This window comes from Neolamprologus multifasciatus, chromosome 7 (assembly GCF_963576455.1).
Source record: "Neolamprologus multifasciatus chromosome 7, fNeoMul1.2, whole genome shotgun sequence".
In the NCBI taxonomy this organism is placed as follows: Eukaryota; Metazoa; Chordata; class Actinopteri; order Cichliformes; family Cichlidae; genus Neolamprologus; species Neolamprologus multifasciatus.
This window is the reverse complement of record NC_140445.1, coordinates 33,011,645-33,034,958: the sequence shown is the minus strand read 5'-3', so window position 1 is coordinate 33,034,958 and position 23,314 is coordinate 33,011,645. Positions and strand designations below refer to the sequence as shown.

Here is a 23,314-nt window from a genome sequence, read left to right as displayed (position 1 = left end):
CTCTAAAATGATCTCTTTAACGACATGAACCAGGTCTGCAACCTCTTGCAGTCAATTGCGGTCTTTTAACCAACTTGGTGAGTCAATATAGCGATAAGACAGAGTCAGTCTGCTAACTGTTTTTGATAAACCTAATAGCTATTAATAGGGATGCACCGATACCGATACTGGTAACAGTATCGGGGCCGATACTGTAAAATGTGTGTGTACTCATACTCGTAAAAGTTAACCGATACCATGAACAGCGTTGCCAACTCCTTAGTAAGGAAAATCGCTATTGGCTGTCCTAAAAGTCGCTAGAAGTCGCCAAATGACGTCATCACCTAATTTGCATAATTTGTCATGCTAATGTAATTGTAACCTACGTTGTTGGAGAGAGAAATAACGTTGTGGAAGAGACATAAAGTGAGTAAAAAACGTCCTAAATGCAGTTAGAATTTATTTAGAACTACAAATTAAATTTATTTTAGCAATTATTGTTTTTTAATGTCACAATTCCAACCCTGCTCCTTTATCCAGGCCTGGACTGGCAAAAGTGACCCGAAATTGGCACGCTGGTGGAGTTACTTTGTGTGTGAGAGTGTGTGTTTATAAGTAGTTTTAAACCTTGTGATCCACAAAACAGCCTAACAGTAAAAGAAGAACTCATGCGCGATTCATTTGCAGTTTGGACGCACAGGTGTGAACGTCTCCTGCCCTGATAGCAGCTGGGGGAGGACTATCCTCCACCCGTGAGCGCTTTGAAACGGGTGAGGCGCCCACGGCTGCGCCGCTGCTTGTTGAGAGTGAGAGCGATACGCGTTTTCACGTCAAAAAGTCGTCATAAATAAGTTTCCAATAATACCAGAAAAAGTCGCCAGATTTGTCGCTAGTCGCTTTTTAGAAAAAGAGTCGCTAAGGGGGTCTGAAAACTCGCTAAATATAGCGACAAAGTCGCTAAGTTGGCAACACTGACCATGAACCGATACCAACTTATTTCATTAATCAGAGGGTGGCTTGTCATTTTTGTTGTAGTTTTTTAGATTGGCCACTAGGGGGACATCCCACGCTAAACAGGCACAGGGTTAGACGAGTGAGACTGGCGGCTCCAGATAAAAAAAGAGAAACTGGAGGCTGCTGTAGCTAGGCTAAACAAAATGTCAGCAGTGTGGACCGGAACAGCCAACTTTAACTCAGGTTTTGGAAAAGCGATGAAAAATGTCAAGAGAAAATCCACGGGCAGTTAAAATAACAGAGGCTCTGACTCATTTTATCACTCTGGATGACCAGCCAATGCCGGTCGTGGAAAACATAGGATTCTTCTCAGCATACTCGAGCTGCGATATGAAATTCCCAGCCGCCCACACATCAGGGAGATAATGGTGCCAAAACTTTCTGAAGAGGTAAAGACAAGCAGTGTGTGTGCGATGTCAGTTCTTGGTTTAACGGCACAGTGGACTGATGATCCACGGGCAGATGAGGAGTTTGTTCGTCAATGCCAAATACTTTCGTTATTTTGTTTGTTTGTTTATAATATGGACACTGCAATAATTTAAAAGTTTATCTTATTCTCAAACCTAATTTGTATTTATTTTATTCCAAACAGAAGTGTTTATTTATTATTCTGAAAGCTCGAGACAGTGCCAATAGTTCAGTGATATTTTGTTAAATTACAATGTGGAGACTCTGCAATAATTTAAGAGAAGTGCTTATTTTTCACTTGAAATTTTTTTGTGGTCATTTTTATTAAGATTTTATTTTTTATCGGCAGAGAATAAAATAAAACCTGTCTTCCAATTCATTGTATTTGTGTGTGTGTGTGTGTGTGTGTGTGTGTGGTAGAAGTATCGTTTTTTGTACTCGGTATCGGCAAGTACTCAGATCCAAGTATCGGTATCGTATCGGTTTGAAAAAATTGGTATCATTGCATCCCTAGCTATTAACATAAAGCTTAACAACTCATGTTTCTCTTTTTCTTTATTTGATGGAGACAACAACAAAAAAAGAGTAATGCAATCACTCTCCAACACTGTTTTTCCTGGTCAGTTGGAGGTTGCCATCCTATTCTTACTGCAGTGTGAAAAGAGACACTAGAAAGGACAGCAGCTGCGCAAATATAGGAGCAAATTTTTGTCCTCTGCTCCAAATTTTTGCACCAGCTTTGGATTATACAAAATTCAAAAGTACCTTTGAATACACCTTACATTGAGCCTTGGCACAGCCCCTCAGTTGATCAACTATGAAAACCACAGCTTATATAGAAGACTATAAAACTAGTCACTGTGACGCCACCTAATGGTAAATGAAGTCTCCTGAAACCTTGAGCTAAATGTTCCCACTGCACCATCTTTGCTGTTTCAAACCAGACTGTGAATCCAAGCATGTTGCAAGCTCATTGGCTAACTTAATTAAAGCGTCATTAGTCTGTGATCGCACCCTGGATAACCATATTCCTAAGAGGTGGGTGGGGCTTAAGTGTTGTATCTGAAATATCTGAATATTCCCTCTCACTGACTTCATAGTGGGGCAAGAGGAGAAAAATCAGCTTGAAACTGAGCATATAGAGCAGTCTGAAGTCTGGGCTTTTGGCTCATAATTCCTTGACTCTTCAGAAAATGTTTAATATAACAACAAATGTGGAAAAGCACAAAGCTCCACTTGGAATGAATACTGTAACTTTTTCTTTCACGTGTTTTTTTTTTTTTTTTTACATGTTGCTTATCAGTTCCACCGGGGAATGCCGTATCACGCTGAGTGGTGCAACTCGCATCATACCTTACATCAAAAAAGTGTAAAAACACACAACCGGTGTGTCTTTTATGTGTGTCTGACGTTTAAAAAACAAACAAATCACAAAGGACATCACAGGGAAATAAACAATGGTTTGAAACAAACTGATGAAGAAGACAAGATGTAGATAAAAGGGCCAGAAAAAGACTAATAAATGGACTTGTTTAAAACCAGTCAAAACTGAGCAATCCTTATTGAGAGTTTTGTAATTTTTGGTTATAAAATAAATAAAAATGAGCTGCATCCACGTGGTCTGCAGGATTTCTTTCAAATTTCAGAAGAAAACTTCACAGTAAAATGTCATTACATTTATATATTTTCTCAGTAGTCATTTGTGCACGTTTTGCACTCTGACGGCTGTGTAGTCTACAGACACGTTCGTTTAGTCAATTTAGAAACTTTTAAGACTGTTCTTATAATTTTTTGGGACAGAGCAGAGGCGAGGGAAGGAAATCTGTGGATAAAAGCACGGGAATAACATTTACCCCTTTGCAGACCTCAGGAGGAGTACTGTAGAAGCCACATCAGAAGTTAAAAAGAGTTCTAGTTGTGTTCTTTATTAGCCTTGGCACTGTTCATTTAAAAAAGGACTGCCTTATGCAGCTTAAAAGCAAACTAATCATACAATAATCCAGGGCATCTCCTGCAGCACTGCACAGGATAATGTGATAAGCGATTCAATTTCAAGCAAAACGGGAGACACTCCTTTTTTCTACCGATGCGCTGAGTCTTCTGAGTCTTGGGCCAATAAATGCCACCACTGAACTGAGAAATGTGGGCTTAGGAAAATAAAGTAAAAAGCTTCCCTTTCATGAGCTCCCGAGAGTTTGGAGCAGAGCTGCCTCCTCTCTCCTTGCCCGGGGGCAGGCTATCATCTCTGGTGACACCAGAGGAAGGGCAGCCCCAACCCCACCCCTGTCGGACCTGGAGATGTAAGGCCACAGTGGAGAAGAGGCTTTGCTGCCGGCCTGGTCTCTCAGCTCTGGCTTCCTCTTTGATCACCAGCAGCCGACCTCCATGTCTCCACAACAAGGAGGAGGGCCAGATAACACGCTGCTGAGCCTGTAACCCCACCCTGCAGCCCTTGTTCTCTCCAAATATGAAAAAAGGGTTAATTGTATTTAACAATATGCTCTCTATCCTAACACCCCCCGTCTCCATCACCTCCACCCTCCCGTCCTTGATTAGAATTAGAATCACATCTGGCGCCATGTTCTGTCCCTCATTACTGCTGAATCTCATTACAACGGGCTCCCGTGGGAGGGACACGCTGGGTTTTTAAGCACACTTTTTGCTTTCTTCCTGCCTCTTGCTCATCTCATCTGCCTCGCCGCTTCTTCTCTTCTACGTTTACATTAGCGGAAGTCCTCATCTGAGAGAATGACTGAGCACCACCACCCTCCATCTCCTCCTCCCAGAGCTTGGAAATTGTTTTACAGTGCCAATTAAAGTAGGTATGTTGAGTTTCTTCCAGAGTATGTATTATTCAGAGTGTATTATTTGTTGCACTCAAAAAAAAAAAAGAGAGAGAAGAAAAACCCACTAAAATAGGACTCGCAGAGTAAGTTCCACTTACTTGCAATAAAAACTACACCAAAGGTTTGGAAATAGAGTCAACATGAGGAAAATGAGGGAGCTTATTTATGGCGCCCTGAAGTCCTACTGAATAATAAAAACCTCCACATATAAGCACATTTTAAACTTTGTTTCTGAGCATCTCTGTCCAAACACTGCTCTGAGTGGGAATTCGCTTTAGATGAGGGGTGGAAAATAAAGAAATGTGTAAAGTTTGACTCCAAAATGTTTTACCTCGGTAAAATATTAATTTCAAACTTTAGAGGCAGGAAGCACACACTGCACACTTTGTAACTGGAGTGAAATAAGAGTTTCAACAAATATTCAAAGCGTTTTATTTGCTCTTTTAACATACCCATATAAAGTAATAAAAACATGAACAAAATATATCAAATTAAGAAAGAAAAAAGCAGTGATGTCTGACAAGATTGGACCCGGTGTTAGAGCGGCGAGCTCTGAAGGTCGCGGGGAAGCCCTGAGGTTTTAATGATTGTTTAGCTCTAGATCATCGGCGAGTCGCAGAGCGTGCAGGGTGCCTGCAGTATCTTCTTTATCCACTCTGGATCTGTGGGGAAACAAAACAACTTCTGTTTGTACTCAAGATTACGAACAACAAAATCATTTAATGTGGTTATGTATATATTAATATCAGAGACTTTGAAGGGTGACAGGAGTACAATTTAAGCCCCCCCCCCCCCCCCCCCCCCCCCCAAAAATGGCCTCATTAAGCACTACGAGTATACAATTGAGCACCAAATAAGGGCATGTGCAAACTTACCACTGGATTCATTAAATGTGCACACTGGCCAATTTGTTCTCACTGCCATGCATATGTTACAGGATCGTTCTACAAACACAGTCGTACTCTCGTTATTTGCAATCTGCGTAATGCCACACCCCTTTTCTCTATATAAGAAAACACAAAAATCGATAATGTTCTTGTCCACTAAAGCAATAAAAGTGGGACAATCAATAGTGCACACCATTCCTAAGAAAAGGCTAAATAATAAACATTTTTAGTAAGCAAGTATACAAGTGAGGTTTGAGCTGGAGCAGCCGAGGTCGAGACACGGACTGTAGTTCAGACAAAGAAAGAAAAGATTTGATATCAAAAGATGGGGAGAAGTAGGTGATGAGATACAGTAAAAATGGACTGCAATGGAACGCAAACATATTTAATAATTATGTAATAACCATTTTGATATGCTGAGCATTCAAAACTGGGGTATGATCACTATTGTTTGTGAACTCTACATTTTTATTTGTGTTTTGTTGAGTCTTCATTAGTGGTACTGGAAGGCCGGCCTATTCTAATACGTTATATAAAAGTACGCATACATTAAGCTTAAGCTTTATCCTGCACATTTACAGTTGTTATTCAGTGTCATTTACATTAATTAAAATACATTACAATTCATTGTTAGCGTGCATGCATAGTCTAATAACAAAGCACCAAAAAGAAAAAGTCAGGTGAGAAAATATTGATGAAATATTAACAAGCTCAGCCCTAAACTTTTTACGACACACCACAATTAAGTGAGCCGCCCCTTGCACACACTGGTCTGACAAACTAAGCACTTCCTGTAGTGAGAGCATGCTTCTCTCCTGCTGCTTGCTACACGCAAGTAGGGCTGCCACAAACAATTATTTTGATAGTCGATGTAATTGTGACTAGTTGACTAATCGTGGCAGCCCTACACGCAAGACGGGACAAGTGTAAGCAATGGTCAGTCTGCATTGTCTTCCAACATTTGTCAGAAGTAATGCAAAGGAAACGGCTTACTTTTCTAAAACATCTATAACATTTGTTTCTGAGTTCAGAAACTTCTGAGAGTTTCTGACCACTGGTTAAACAAAAACATCTATGCTTGAGTAAACTAACCCACAATGAATAAAACAGGTTAAAAATTGTATTTATCCCACTGTACAATACTGAAAAAAATATTTTTAACCTCATGTTTGCTATTGACGTAGAAGTATAGAACAGGGCTTTCTAATGAAGTATGTGAGAGATAAGAAATTACTAAATTAGGAAGTTTACTGTGAAAGTGCATTATCTCACACTCATCAGTGAGGCAGGACTTAGGGGAAAAGAAAATTCTTCTTTGTGATCCCAAAACACCCACGACTAAAGTTAAATCTCACAGACATGATGTGCTGTGGCTCAGCTGGTGAAACGGCCTCCTGTCTGCTACACAGACTGTAGTGTCTCGGGCATATTCAAGATGGCAACATGGCTGGTTTGTTTATCTCTAATTATTTAATGCCATATATTTAATATTAATGTAGGTTTTTTGTCTTTTGCTGTCAGACACAGAGCTTCTAAATTGTTTTTAAGAATTTCGTGTATAAAAGGGTTTTCATTCCAAACAGAAACTGCTGTGGTAATAATAAAAATAGTAAAACAGGAACTATAAAGAAGGCAAACATCCTAAAGATGTTTTTAGACAAGTGGGGGGTGATGCTGATTTTGACAGATGCCACAACTGCACAGACCTGTCACTCATTAGCTCAGATAGGCTGGGATGACCAGCAGAGCTGCCCCTCAGGCAGGTTTGATAAAGACCTGAGATCATTTTTCCCCCCTGCAGGACCCACAGAGCCTGCTCTTTTCCCACTTCTGTGTTTATGTAGAATAACATATTTTTTTCTCATTTGTATCATTATTGAGCTTACCACCACCCATTTATATGCCATTATGATGATATGTACATTGTCATGTCATAGAGACATGTACTGTAAAACCAATGCAGAGCAAAGATCTCTAACAAATCTCTTACAAATATATCTGAACATAAATATGTAAGAGGGTTTCCTACATTTAGTGTGAAGCAAATCATACTTTCCCCAAATCCAATTAAAGAAACTGAAATACTGGACAAAATGACCACAGACAGAAATCTTCTTAATCAGTTTGAGTAAATAGTAAACGTCTGATAATCAGATTACTTAGATGCAATAAACGTTCCACAGATTCACCGAGGCTTTCTGCGTTTCAGGCTTTTTAACCCTTTAAGACCTACCATAGAACCAAGTCCGCCAGAGCTGATATTATATTTTTACATGCTGTAGTGTCATTTTTGGGAGCATTTCAAGTTGATATACATCAATACAACCATTATAGCCCAAATCTTAATAATATGTATGTATTAAGTGCATAGTAATTACATAAATTGCAAAAAAGTGCAATAAACTACAAAAAAGAAATTAAAATCGTTTTTGTTTTTTTAACATATATTTCTAGTTAGAGAAATTTAAGAGGCTTATTCCTCAAAACTGTAAATACAAAAAAGTTGCACAAACTAGTTTCCCACCACAGGAAATTTATTTTGAGTGTCTTCATAGTTTTATTTTTGAAATACACCAATTTTTATATACTGCAGGAAAAATGAAAATAAATATTATAATGCAAATTTGCAAAAATAACAGCATATGCATCAAAATAAACTATTTCCAGCAGTGCAATATGAGTCCTAAGCATCCCAGAAACGACACAGAAAGTCATAAAGTCAAACATAACTTTTAAAAAACACCAGTATAGGCTCATAAGGGCCTGATGGTAAAAAAAAACTACATTTCCACACTTCCTGTTTCGGGCAGGACATGGCGGACATGCGATAGTTCGCACTGATGGACGTAGGAAGTGTTATGAACAGCTGATCGGATTGGCAAAGCATGTTTCTGGAATATTTTTTGTTGCTGAAAGTGCTTTTTATGCAGGTTTTGCAAAGCTTTATGTGGAAGGAAACTGTGACCTAGGACAAGCTGATGGCATAAGATGTAAGTACAACTCCTCCGGTTTCATATGCAAAAAAAATTATTGCGCTAGCTTACGTGGTTGCAGTGCTACCGGGATTTAAAAATAGTTACGCAAAACGGAGCGTGCCCGCTCTGACCGGCTTTAAAGGGTTAAGACCATTAAAAGAATGCAAATTATTACTGTAATTGTCAAAATATAAAGAAGGTATGAGGAACGTATGGTATGAGGAAAACAATTATAAAGATACCAATTATTTGTTAGCATACAGTACAATTCCCCTATGTTTAAGCAGTATATTTAAATCCTAAATTCCAATGTTACAATTGTGTACTGTAATGACTCCTTATCAGAATCGATGTAGAGCTCGTACCTAATGAGTGAGCAGCAGTCAGCAATGTCACTGTGGTCGGGACACCCCCAGACTGATACAAAAACCTTTGCTGGCTTGCCTGCACAGTCGAATGCGGGCTCAAGACAATACTTAAGGCTTTTGTAAACTTAATTCTTTCCTTTAGGACTTTTATGAGGAAACAGAATGCAATCATTATTTCAGATATAAAAGCAATCAGAAAACATGTTTACATGCATTATATAGTAATGATGTATGTAATGCATTCATCTCCTCTTTCATCCCGCAGCTCTGCTGTCACACCTGTGTTTCTGTTTACAGTCTGTTGTGAACAGGCTGATTAGAAATCCATCTAACTGTACACATGGCAGTGGAAATCAGCTTTCTCCAACTAGCGCGGAAAAACCCCCCAACAGGTTTTTCTAATCCAGGTTATCGTTTACTTAAGAAATCAGGACTAACGGGTCTCCTCCTCACTGGAACCTCAGATAGTTCTGTTTTTTTCTCCCCTGAGTATCAAAGTATAAAGCCCTTCAGTAATTCACAAGCACAAGCAAAAAGAAAAAAAGTAGTCACCCATTCTGTTAATTGCATTGTTGCACGTGCATGTCAGTGCACATTTCTACCCTCCCACTGAGCTGACCGACCTTAAAGAAGTCATGCAAAGATTGCTTACTCCTGCTCCAGCATTCAGAATTCCCCACATTTCAAGTCCTAGCCGAGAAAGTGACAAGACTGAGCTTTGTGACCAGTAACTCAACTCTTGCCTTATGAGAAAATACAAAAGCACACTGGCTAAAAAGAAAGAAAAGACGCTGTGCTAATTTCTGCAATCAGTCACAGTTAATAAGTATTATGTTTGTGTGGCTCAGTCATCCAACATGTCGAGCATTGATCCGAGTGGCAGAGGCTGATGTTGAAGGTGACAGGAGGAGACGGCTGATCGAGAGCGCGACTGTGAAATGGAGGTGGAGGGAGATGGAAAGTGGCGCTTACCCTCAGGCTCTGGCAGTCTGGCGATGCTATCCAGCAGGAGGCACCGTCTGAACGTCAGCGTCTGGCAGGCCTGGTATGACAACGCACACCTGGAGGAGACCGAAAGAAATACATTAGAGAGCTGGCTGCCAGGGACAGTCACACACACACATATACACATTATAAAAGTAGAGCAGAAACAGTGCTGAGGTGCAGCTGACGGGCACAGATTTCCCCTCAGTGCCCACCAGAGGCACCACGTTCAAGCTAGAGAGCAGGCAGGAGAAATGTTTGACAGACGATATTTATGAGACGATGAGAGTGCTGCATGGGTAAATATCAGAAGGAAGGAGCCTTGATTACTGCTCCGAGAAGATAAATAAACCGTCAAAGAAGGCGTTCGGCATTAAGATTCAATTCATGTCCCAACGCTCAGGCTCAGCTGTGGCATCTGAACCAACGGTGCACCTACTCATCCTGTCAGGCTGAAGCTAAGAAAAACAACCATCCTTAGACGTTTTAAGTTTCTAAAGTTGTTCAAGAATTTTCTTCATACCTGAGCCACATGTGTCCATTTTTACACATGGTTTGTTTGTGGTCTGTGAAGGGCAGCACATCCTGACACAGGCTGCAGCGCTCCGAGAACGTCTGCTTGTTCATCTTATTCTTGATGTGGCCAATCAGGACCTGAAGGACAAAGCATGCAGGACCAAAGGGTCTAAATGAAAGCAACCAATGCAATCATTCCCAACTTGTATAGCGGAGGCAAAGAAGCCAGCACAAGAACCGTTTCTTCCACTTCAGCCTTACATCTAACAAGTATCCCCCTCCTACATATTTGCCAGACTTGCATGTTTCAGATAAACATAACCTGAGTAAATATAAAAGTTAGAAAATTTCCAAACCCTCTTGGAAAAAGTAGCCCCCTAAACTTACCTGGTTGCGCCACCCTTGACAACCATTGTAACTGCAATCAAACATTTGCAATAACTGGTAATGGGCTGGTTTCAGTCATTATGCAAATGTCCTGTTTATAAAATTGAGGAAACCTGCAGTCAGCTGAGGCTACGTCCACACTAGCCCGGGTAGATTTGAAAACTGCGTTTTCGTCTGAAAACGCTCCGCGTCCACACTAGCGTTTTCAGTTGTTTTCACAGAGTTGCGCGTCCACATTGAAACGACCAAAAAACGCTTACGTTCCAGCACTGCGCGTGCGTGAAACACAAGATGATTCAACCTGCCTCATTTCTGTCTGCCGTTTATTTACTTTCCGGCTAGGGCTGCCACGATTAGTTGACTAGTCACGATTACGTCGACTATCAAAATCGTCGACGACTGATTTAATAGTCGACGCGTCGTTTGAACCTTTGTAAGATCACAAAAGACGCAGGAATAAGTAGTAGGATTTAAGAGTGTAATAACAGACTGAAACAGAAGATGGCAGCACTGCATGTACAAGGATGCCAGCTGCTGTTAAACCCCGAAGAAGAAGAAGAAGCTGTGTCCCAGAATTCATAGCGCGGCCCAGCTCAGTTTCCAACAATGGCGGCAGCTACTTAGTTTTAATATTACTCTTATTATTCTTTCTGGGTCACAAAATAAACGTTTAACATATTTTAAGGCGAGAATGTAGCTGTGTAAACCTCAAATATCTGCTCAGTTTATCAAGACACCACATATTTTCAAAAGCGCTCCGACGTTTTCGGAGACGTCTGTTACCCACTAGCTCGATAGCTAGCCGGGGGCAAAGCTCACTAGAGCCCATGAGAACACTGGACTCCCAGCAAATCGTTTTCAAACCCACCGCAGTCTTTCGCTACTCAGGTTAAATGTATATAAGTCACTTAGATAACTTAAAAATGTTATTGTTTGGCTTTTTTTTAGTATTTTATTTGTTCCTGAGTAAATCGGTTTGGCTGAGATTAAAGTTATAGTTTTTACACAGCTGAATAAATGTCAAGCAGACAGCTGATTATCAGAAGTGTGAGATGCTGGAGAATATACTCCGGTGTCCCGTTATATTTTAGATAGCAATGAGTTTATTAAACTTCACCGAAACAATCTGCAAATTTCATTAAAATTTAATAAACTATCATCTTGTCTTTATTTTTAGTTAGCACATACCTGAAACACTTAAAGCTGTAAGCTAATGATAGTTATATAAGAGCAGATGCTGCTGGTGCAATAAGCTGTACGTTTTATGTCCAATGGATACATGATCTGATCAATCGACTAATCACAAAAATAATCGGTGACTAGTCGACAATCAAAATAGTCGTTTGTGGCAGCCCTATTTCCGGCTCTTTCAAACATCACGGCAAAACATCGAGGAAAAGCACAAAGTTTTTTAAATGGACTAACAATGAGGTGGAGTTGTTGCTGCATCAACCTTTGGAAATTTACTTACCTGGATGATTGAGAATGCATCAAGACGAAAACTGGTAATGAGTTTAGTGAATTCTTAGCCAACTATTCTTTGTAATTGACCCGCACTGAAGGGTTTTCAAGCTAGGGTGGCCTGTTTATGGGCGTGCCAAAGCACCTCAATTGGATTTAGGTGCTTGGATTGGATTTTCTAGGTCATGAAGCAACAACAGAAGCAATTGGGGTCTGCAGTTCTTTAGATGCTGTTCTAGGTCTTTTGTGACTTCCTGGATGAGTCTTTGATGAAATGTTTTAGTAGGCCGACCACTCCTGGGAAGGTTTACTACTGTTCCAAATTTTCCTCATTTGTGGATCATTGTTCTCACCGTGGTTCACTGGAGTCCCCAAAGCCTAAGAAATGGTTTTGTAACACTGTCCAGAGTGATAGATGTCATTGAATTTGTTTCTATAATCTACAGGTTCTATTCAAATGATCATGTAAAAACTGTCCTTTGACTACTACTAACATTTTTAAATGATCTGAAACATTTAAGCTTTTCAAATACTTTTTACAGCGCTGTATTCAGGAAAACCAAACCAAAAGAACGCGCAGTGGTGTCTTAAGTAGAAAAAAATAACATGTGAGTCATTACCTCTGATGCTCTGTCGTTGGTGTCTTTAGAGAGATACTCCACCAGGCCACAGGTGGGTATGCTAATGTTCTCTGCTAGCCAGGTATTGAGGTACACCACCCCTAACACCTTCTTCATGTTTTCTCTCATCAAGTGAGTCTCTACGGTGTTCATCCAAGCCTGTACCTCTGCCCTTTGCTCCTCCTGATTTTCCTCCTTCTCCAGTTTTTCTCCTCCGGGCTCACCTTCCTCTTTCACAGCACCTTCTTTGTCTTCTCCATCCTCCTGTTCCTCATCTCTTATGAACACCTTGTTTCCCTCTTTTGCAGGTTTCCAGTTGTTTTCTGTGTTAGGTGACTGCAGTGACTGGTGAAGTATTCGCACCAAAAAGAGCTTGAACCGCCACAAGTAAGGCGAGTCCGCTTCCCGGATCTTTTGATCGAGCTCGTCCTGCAGTGATGCAGGGATGGACTTGTTTTTCAAAATCTGCCACCTCACCAGGTCGAGCACGTCGGCCATTTTATACAAGTTCTGCGTAGGGGACCTGAGCAACAACGCTGCTGCGGCTTCTGGAGTTTTTAAGGTCACAAAGTGAACCTGGTAAGTCCTGTTAACTGGATGATAGCCATCAACCATACCTTGCGTGCTGACAAGTGCAATATATGCTCCATTGCGGCTCACTGCAATCCCATGTATCCTCCTCCCCGTGAGGTTCTCTGGTCGCATCATTTCCTCCTGCTTAAATATTAAAGTGCTCTCTGTAAAAGTTGGTGTCAGCTTTTTAATCCACCCGTCTGTGGAACAAGTGTACACCGCGACACCTTGTTGACTGACCGCTAGGGAGACTACAGGAAGGGAGTGCAGCCCAGCCACGTGAGAGTTGTGTACATTTAGTCCAGCTGGGGAAATCACAAGTAGACACCAAAAGACGTAGCAGCCACGTGATGCGACGATGAGGCTGCAGCTGGATTTATGTATCGGGTGGATCATCGGGACACATTTGAGGTTTTCAACAGCGATTTCATCGCACTCCTTCCACAGGATGACGGGGTGTCGGAGGGTGAAGTACCCCTTCACTCCCGACAGGCTGACTGGCATGATCTTGACGGGTCCCACCTCACTGCCGACGATCAGGCCGCTCATGCGACGATCTGCGTTTTCATACTCCCACCACGCTAAGTCACTTGGTCTGGTCACGCCTGATTCAATGATGTCATAAAACGTGACATCTGCCCCATCCGTAAAAGGCAACACAAACTTCCACAAGACGAGGTCACCGTTTTCCATCAAGACAGCTAGTAGGACCATCTCTAAGTCTACGCCCGTGTTGTCCGGCTGAACCTGTTTAATCGTGTATATACTCGACCACTCCATTCTCAGAGGCGTCTGCATACGGAAACGCCGCTGCAGCTCGTCAAAGTCCTGTAGGTTAGTCTGCGGCAGCTTGTCATCCTTTCTGGCATAATTCCGCTCTTTTAGCCTCTCGCTGTACTTTTTAGTAAGATCAACTAGCGTGTTCCACTCAAGACGCTTGTGGCTGTTATGAATGGTAAGTCTGTGGTCAAGTGTTAGGCAAGCGAGCAAGCAGCGTCCACTCGAGTCACAACCCAACGGAGACCAGCTGGCGTACTTTATTCCTTTGTGCACGCCTACTGATGGGTTGATCACGCTGTCGGCCAAAAATGCTTGCCTTACTGTGGGATCTGGATGTGTAGCGAACTTCACCATTGCTTCAGACAGCTCTACTGATGGCCCCACCTTAAAAGGCAAAAACAACATATATTTAAGGATTATAAAGTCAAGTTTGTTCTTAATTTCATGTGCAGAAATATTTTATTTGATAAACCACCAACACTTCAAATTGATACACCTGTATCGATTTGAAAAGCTGTGTGTTTACACTACTGCCATTTTCGGTGCTTTGACCAAATGTGAGGACTGAGGGTGGATCAGCAGAGTGGACATCCAATGAGCATACCCTGGATAATCCCGCTGACTCCAACAATGACCATAATTGCCTAAATTAATTTGATGTTTTAATCCCCATGACTTGACCCATAAAATCAAACAGCAAAGTATTAACTTAGGTCAGAAAAGTAAGGCACAAGAGGGCTGATTTTCCCATAGACTCCTATACAAACATTATACACAGGTGTTGCCCCTGCTGGCCATTGAAAATAATGCCGGTTTAAAGCACTTTTGTATTGGATTTACTATGACATTTTATATCATCAAGCCAACATGCCCCAGCCCTTCCTGTTTTGTTTTCTTACAGGCTGTCTCAGGTGGGGGGGGGGGGGGGGGGGGGGGCCACTGTAACAACACCCTGCTACAGGCAGAAAACTGGTTCTTTATGCCAGACTTGCTCAGGCTACAAGGAACGTGCCATATCATAGAATCTGCTATAACGCAGATATAAAGTTTTCACGTGACATAAAAGTATCATATCTTGGTGTCAGTGACATAGGGATGGCACATGTTTACATTCCTATGCACCTACAACAACAGCACAAGAGCCACATCATCAGCCTCTGATGATGATTAAATACAGAAAAAAAGGAGCAACTTCAACAACATCCAAAAGAGCTGAATACTTTAATATGCAAGAAAACTATGCAAAGTGAGAGCAGAACAGAAGTAACATCATCAGCTACAACTCAAGACCTACCACAAAGTCCTTAGAAATGTTGTAATATTGCAAAGATTTACAGAGAAGCACCATATAAACAGTATTTTTGAAAACTATTTAAAAAGTGTGCATTTATCTCACATATAAATGCACTTATATATATCATGTTTCTATGTGCACATCTGAATGTCAGTATGCACTGCTAGATGTTAAAAAAGCATTAGAAGCACTACATATAATTAGCTGTAATTATCTCTTTTTAGCAATCGTTTATTTCTTCTGTTAAGCAACAAAATCATCATCAGGTTTTAGCTTAATAAGTGGTATTTCCACTTATTTCCACAGAAAAGACTAAAACTGTTACCAAAGCACTGATGATCCATTTTCTGTTCTTCATCTAATGAAATAACCACCTAATTATTGCTGCTCTACAGCGAGTAAAACCTAGAAAAAGTTTTATGTCAACAAACTGGACAAACAGGATAGAAGCAGTATAACCAAACAGACTGCAATGAATAAATTAGAGATATCTACGTTTTGTTATCTCTCTTTTTAATGCAGGATCATTTTAGGTAAATGGTGAACATCATGGCCCAGCTTCACCACAGAAAACAGCCTCCTGGGTGGCTGTACTATTATACGGACAATATCATGGCCTCTAAAAAAAAAAAAACAAGCCATACTTTGTGAGCCACAGTCTACAGCTCCCAGCTCAGTACCTCCCATTAAAAAGCAGTTATTCATATCGGCCATTGACAGCTGGAAACCAACTTTGCCTGTCTGCCACCGTGCCTATGGGATTATAAAATTCAGCTAGGTCCAACAATGTATCTGCCAAGTGGATTTTTGGACTGGAGACGAAACCTAAAAGCACTCATGTTTATACACAAGAGCAGCTGCGAAGAGACAAATTTACCGCAACAAAATTGCTTCTCTCGTTGTTTTGTTTGTTTAAAATCAGCATTTGTATTCTATTACTTTGATTATCTTCCCTGCGCTTCAGTAAATAATGAAAATACAGAAACATTCACCACTGCCAAACTAATAGCACAAAAGTGAATATTAGCTTGGCTCCTTTTCTGAGACATGTGTAAACAATTTGTTTAATGAGAAAACAAACATCAACACCGTTACAGGAGTAACACATATCAGTTTGTGATCACCTATTTATATGTTGTTTATTTACTGAAGCAATGACTTTAATAATTTATGAGCAGTGATCATGCTCTGAAAGGTCTTGCACAAAGCTAATGGGTCAATAAGTTGAACACACAATGCAATCTGTAACTGAGTCAGGGCTTTACTTTTGTTTGCTTCTGCAGACTGAAACAATTGGGAATGTGTTACAAGCCATTTTTGTGCTTCAGGCCTGTAATGTGACGAAAGTGCATACTTCATACACCTTCATTTAAAGGGGTTTCACAAAAATACTGCATCAACTGTTTAGAGTACAGCCATTTTTAAGCACTGTTGCTCAAATCACAGTTTCATGTCACTGGCAAGCAGTTTCATGGCCAGGGGAGACCTGTCCCTTTGTTATTTCGTAACAAATTAAGCAAATCGAGGATATGGAGTTCTGCTGTTCAGAGGTGCCCATGCAAGTTAAAGAAAGCATTGCTAGGTTGAAAAACAAAACAAACGTAGCAGAGACACACACAAAAAAACTTCAGCAGTGGCCAAATCCAAATCAGTAACCTGGTGCATTCTTAAAAAGAAAGATGCACTGCCCAACTCAGAAACAAAAAGACCAAAGATGACATCATGAAGTTCAAGACAACAAAATTAATTCCAAGGTCTAGAAAAAACCAGCACTTAGCTGAGTCAAGAACATTTGCTTGCCATTGTGAAAGTCTAAAATCAAGAGACGCCTTCATGAATGCAAACACAAAGGGTTTAATACAGGGTGCAAACCACAAAAACCTATGGGTCCAACTGTATGTAAAGCTCTGATCACAAGAGGAGACACGAGGGAGACTGAGGGAAGAACCTAAGAGTTTATTTATTTCCCACTTCCTGTATGAATATGAAGCAAAGTTTGAAAATCTCGTTTAGAAACAACATTAAACAGCTGATTTAGTCTACCTGGATTAGTAGACAGAAGTGGACAAATGTGAGCTAGTTAGCTGTACCCTACATGACAGGAAGAGTAGTTACATGGTGGAAAAGCAGGGCCTTAAACAGCTGGTTAAAAAGCTCAACCGAATATAATACATCCCAGCAAGAAAACATTTTTTTCTGTTTTATGATGTGACAATATTGTGAAGCTCCTGAAGAGTTTCAAGGCTAGTTGCTCTTAAGGTCAACTGTTTAGCAGTTATATTCTTCCTTTTGTTCCTCGGTTAATGAATGACTGTCTTGCAGTGTATTTAGTATAGCTATAAGAGTAGCTATTAACCTTAGTTAACATGGTTTGAGGCAGTTACAGTTAACTCTTCCTGTTTTCCTTTATATCCATATATACAGTGGCTTGCAAAAGTATTCGGCCCCCTTGAACTTTCCCACATTACAGCCACAAACATGAATCAATTTTATTGGAATTCCACATGAAAGACCAATACAAAGTGGTGTACACGTGAGAAGTGGAACGAAAATCATACATGATTCCAAACATTTTTCACAAACAAATAACTGCAAAGTGGGGTGTGCATAATTATTCAGCCCCCTTTGGTCTGAGTGCAGTCAGTTGCCCATAGACATTGCCCGATGAGTGCTAATGACTAAATAGGGTGCACCTGTGTGTAATCTAATGTCAGTACAAATACAGCTGCTCTGTGACGTCCTCGGAGGTTGTCTAAGAGAATATTGGGATCAACAACACCATGAAGTCCAAAGAACACACCAGACAGGTCAGGTATAAAGTTATTGAGAAATTTAAAGCAGGCTTAGGCTACAAAAAGATTTCCCAAGCCTTGAACATCCCACGGAGCACTGTTCAAGCGATCATTCAGAAATGGAAGGAGTATGGCACAACTGTAAACCTACCAAGACAAGGCCGTCCACCTAAACTCACAGGCCGAACAAGGAGAGCGCTGATCAGAAATGCAGCCAAGAGGCCCATGGTGACTCTGGACGAGCTGCAGAGATCTACAGCTCAGGTGGGGGAATCTGTCCATAGGACAACTATTAGTCGTGCACTGCACAAAGTTGGCCTTTATGGAAGAGTGGCAAGAAGAAAGCCATTGTTAACAGAAAACCATAAGAAGTACCGTTTGCCACAAGCCATGTGGGGGACACAGCAAACATGTGGAAGAAGGTGCTCTGGTCAGATGAGACCAAAATGGAACTATTTGGTCAAAATGCAAAATGCTATGTGTGGTGGAAAACTAACACTGCACATCACTCTGAACACACCATCCATGTCAAATATAGTGGTGGCTGCTGTTCACAAACGCTGTCCATCTAATCTGACTGAGCTGGAGCTGTTTTGCAAAGAAGAATGGGCAAGGATTTCAGTCTCTAGATGTGCTAAGCTGGTAGAGACATACCCTAAAATACTGGCAGCTGTAATTGCAGCAAAAGGTGGTTCTACAACGTATTGACTCGGGTGGCTGAATAATTACGCACACCCCACTTTTCAGTTATTTATTTGTAAAAAATGTTTGGAATCCAAACCATACATCATAGTAAGTCTGACTACCATCTGTTAAAACTTCCCTTTCATTCTTGTTGCTACCCTTCTATCGCATATGCCGCCTAACACTCCACTCCACCCACTCTGCACTCTCTTCTCTGGATGGTGACCGCATTTATGTAAACATCGTCACCTTATTTCCCCTTGTGGGACAATTAAAGGATTATTCTATTCTATTCTTATTATTAATAATAATGATAACAATGGATTGCATTTATATAGCGCTTTTCAAAACCCTCAAAGCGCTTAACATTACAATTCCACTATTCATTCACTCTCACGTTCACACACGAAGCGAGGCTGCCATATCGCGCCATCGGCCCCTCTGGCCAACACCAGTAGGCGGTAGGGTAGGGTGAAGTGTCTTGCCCAAGGACACAACAACCAAGACAGACAGAGCTGGAGATCGAACGGCCAACCTTCCGGTTACAAGATGAGCTTCATAACCCCCTGAACCACGATTGCCCCCCTTCACCATCTCTGCTCCTTGCAGCTTCACAGTTACACCCGTCTAGGGCTGGGCCATATATCGCGATAGAATATGGGTAAAACGCGAATGCGCAGTGCCTTTGGCCCTTTCTCAATTCTCGGTGAGTACGTACTCGCCGAGAATGCGAGCACGGACTCGCGATTTGTACAATTGGAACACCAGCGTACTTGATGATGTCACAGGTCCGGAGTTTTTACTGCCGTCCCCTCTTAATTTAACTGTGAGTAATATGTTATGAAGCTTAACTTTAATCACAGCCAAACCGGTTTACTCAGGAACAAATAAAACACTGAAATAAACCAAACATTATCATTTAGAAGTGATCTAAGTGACTTATATATCATGTTTAACCTCAGTAGTGAAATCTCTATTAATAAAAATAGTGTACATGCACATACGTGTACATACCTTAATAAAAACAAGCAGGTGAGATGTTAGAATGCTTTTATTTTTATTTTAGTGGACACTCAATACAATAGACAGCTACTGAGGTTTGGGGTTTGTTTAACCTGAGTAGCGAAAAGACCGCGGGGGGGTTGAAAACGATGTGCCGGGAGTCCGCTGTTCTCGCCGGCTGTAATAATCCTCGACCTCGCTGTCTGCTATGGAGCTGGCGGGTCACAGACGTCTCCGAAAACGTCGGAGCTCGTTTGGAAATATATGATATCTTGATAAATCGAGCAGATATTTGAAGTTTACACAACTACATTCTCGCTTGAAAAGAACTTAAAAGTTTATTTTGTGACCCAGAAAGAGTAATATTTAAAAGTTTTTAGTACCGCTCGTCCGCCATTGCCGCGTTTGAATTTTGGACGAAATGCATTCTGGGATATTTAGCTGTACCAAGTCCACACAAGTCACTGTCACTACCCGATCCGTACCGGAAACCCGATCGGTACCCCGCATGCGCGAAAGGTGTCTACTTCCGGTCGTAGCGTTTTACGATAGTTACGGGTCAGAGTATCTGTTAAGATGTTAAGAATAATAAGTATCTCTTAACATGTTTGCAATAATGAAGCATTTCAATATAATGTAGACAAAAACGAAAAATAAAAAGGTAGTTACGGATCAGGACTCCCCGATCCTTACTGCGCATGTGCAAAGTCGGACCGTACAAATCGGGTCTACCCGATCCGTACCGCGCATGTGCAGATGTTTTCTTCTTCTTCTGTTCGTTTAATGGCAGTTTACTCCCCAGTATAAGAGGATACTGCCACCTGCTGACCAAGTGAATGAACCCTATTGTAAACTGAATTAGCGTCATTACAAACGTGTGTTAAATTTGATTTAGTGATAGTCGAGTGTGTTTATGCTTGTCTGTGTGGAAAAGATTGATTGGAATAATGATGATGATGTCCGCTATCACTGTCAATTGTCAGTAAACATTTAATCTGGCTGATAAATCTACACGTGAGATATTACAAAGTCTGTATTATTAACTCTGTAATTAGGCGCCATTCTTCTTATTTTACGGCGCTGTTGTTCAATCAGGGAACGCTCTCTGTTGAGGAGAAAAGCATGAATTTGTTTGTAAACGGATTATCCATTGTTTAAATGTCCCGGTAGTCGAAAAGGAGGCAGAGCTGCTGAGAAATGCTAAGAGCTAACTGGGCGCTAACCGTATCATTCAAATATATTGAATGTCGCAATGTTGGCAAAGAGAGGAAGTGACGTAAGATTTGCGCATGCGGGGTACCGATCGGGTTTCCGGTAGGGATCGGGTAGCGACAGTCACCACCGATGCATGCTCGATAAAACGGGCGGAGCGAGAACACATCCGGGACTTTTTCGTGTTCTCGGCTTGATGCGTACTTCGAATTGGAACAGTACTTGGTCTCCGACTGATGACGTAACACGAGTACACGAGAACGCAAGTACGCACAAGTACGCATATTGAGAAAGGCCCTTTGTTTTCATACGCACATGGCGGAAAAAGCATGACGGCGACTGAGAATAAGAAGGGCGAAAGCGGATCGTTGAATGAAACGGATGAACCAGAATTGGTTTGTAAAAATGCTGCAGCTTCAGTGGTGTGGAACTGGTTTAGCTTTCGTCCGTCAGATACACAACAAAGCACTATTTTTGGTAGAACATGCTAGCGGGCCGTCGTTATTACCGTGTTGTTTGGAAAATACGCCACTTAAAATCAATCCTTTGATTTTTCTGAAAATCGACAGTGCCCCTTATAATCCAGTGTGCCTTATGTATAAATTCTGGTTTTGTTTACTGACCTCGAAACGATTTTATGTCGTACACGGCGCTCGAAAATCTGTCAAATGTTTCAGTACAACTTTGCTAAGCTACGAAGCCGCACCGCCTGATGGATTGTCGGAGCATTATGGCTATCGTAGGCAGGAGCCTCGCGGACTGATACGTACTGCGCTTCAACATAATATTACCGTATTGTGCGTGTATAACGTCTTTATAAGTTTTGTGGATATTACACATGGTTATGCTGAGGATATGTCGGCCAATTTCCACTGGAAATGCCTTTTGGTTAAACTGTCAGCAAGGAATTTGCATTTCCACTGTTAATTTTTTATATAACTTTAATGCACATAAAAACAGCTGCTTGTTTAAATGAAAATACATTGATGGGTTTTGGGGGTTTTTGCACCAATAAAGTTGTGGAGTTGTAAAGTATTTTGTATAGTGTCAATTATATCGTCAGTTATATCGTTATCGCAAATTTTCAAATGTATATCGTGATAAATATTTTTGGTCATATCGCCCTGCTCCACACCAGTCTCCCTCTCACATATGTATTATGTCTTTCATTCCTCTTTGCTCCACAGTATACCTCCACCTTTCCAGGCTCTGTTCCACCTGCTCTTTACTCTCACAATGTCATTGCAAACATCACAGTCCACGGAGACTCCTGACTGACATTATCAATCAATCTGTCCATCACCACTGCAAACAAGAAGGGGCTCAGAGCAGATCCCTCGTGCATGTCCTGCACCACCCCCACATACTTCTCTGGTATTCCGGACTTCCTCATGCAGCACCACAGTTCCCCACTCTGTACTCCTACGTTTTCAAACAAAAACTAAACTAGCCCAAAATAAACTGAAATTTAAAAAATAAATAAATAAAATAAAGGTGAGCTTTCCGCAGAAGAAGTTGTTATTGTTTCCCAATCAAAACAGTGGAGCACGTGACTTGTAAACACCACATAAGCTCAGTAAGCTAAAGCTACAGAGCTGCATGGGTTCTGATATTTCCCTCTTATAAAGTGTTGGTGTTAGCAGGTAACAGGCGACTGTATGCGGTCGCTTACCCGCAGTTTGTATTCCTCGGCTGAGACGGGGATTGAAGTCCTGTGCAGCGTTAGGTCCTGTTTGTTGTTGTGGACGTCGCACACCAGCTCCATCACCGCCAGGGAACTGGAGGTGCACACAGCCAGGCGGTGGTCCTGCGACCACGAGAGAGGCTGGAGTCCGCTGACCGGGGCAATGAGAGGAACGACGGGCTCCCGCTTGACCGACACATCCTCCGCTTCTGGTTCAGTCTTAATGACTACGTTTTTGGGCAGGGTGTGCACCGAATCACAGGTACTGGCAGCCGCCATGTTTTCTGGACGGCGGAAGTGACGTCTGACAAGCGCGGGAGGAGAAAAGTGAGGAGCTTCCTCCGCCGATTATAAAATTGACTTTTATCAAGTCATTTAACACACAATAATAATGAAAAAAATAATAATAAAAATTATTAAAAATAAAAACTCAGCAACATTAACAAAAAAAAAATTTCACGTGACAAAATAACCGAAACACTACATTTCACTGTAAAGAAAAGGTATGGATTGTCTAAGAAACATACCTTTCCATAATGCTTTAAAACACTGCTAATAAATTAAAGCATCGAAAATGCTTTTATATGATTTTTATATGCATGCTTTTTATTATTTGCAATTCACAAGAAAATGTTCATTAATCCCTTTCATATTTTCCCACATTGTGCTTAATTATAAATAAAAGTCAACTGTCTGGCTTGTACAGTTAGTAATATTTTTTTTAAGCTCAAGTGAAAATGTAATTGCTTAAAAAGGGAGTAAAAGGGACTCTTGCTGCAAAGTAAAGACATGTTATTGGGTGCAAGCTGTGACCTATCATGTTATACCAGATCAATACATGTTATTAA

General features: G+C 41.1%; 1 protein-coding gene across 2 annotated transcripts; it reads right to left on the bottom strand.

Moving 5' to 3' along the window:
* Positions 1-788: 788 nt before the first annotated feature.
* Positions 789-22,784, bottom strand: gtf3c4 (general transcription factor IIIC, polypeptide 4). Of its 2 annotated transcripts, XM_085167034.1 has the most exons (5): positions 22,455-22,784; positions 12,446-14,182; positions 9,985-10,115; positions 9,450-9,538; positions 789-4,909 (listed from the first exon to the last, which is right to left on the bottom strand). In XM_085167034.1, the coding sequence occupies exons 1-5, from the start codon at positions 22,743-22,745 to the stop codon at positions 4,845-4,847; spliced, it is 2,313 nt and encodes a 770-aa protein (XP_085023160.1). In that variant the 5' UTR covers positions 22,746-22,784; the 3' UTR covers positions 789-4,844. The 2 variants fall into 2 exon arrangements, with proteins under 2 accessions (XP_085023160.1, XP_085023159.1); XM_085167033.1 differs by lacking the exon at positions 789-4,909 and having other exon boundaries at positions 7,575-9,538.
* Positions 22,785-23,314: the final 530 nt, after the last annotated feature.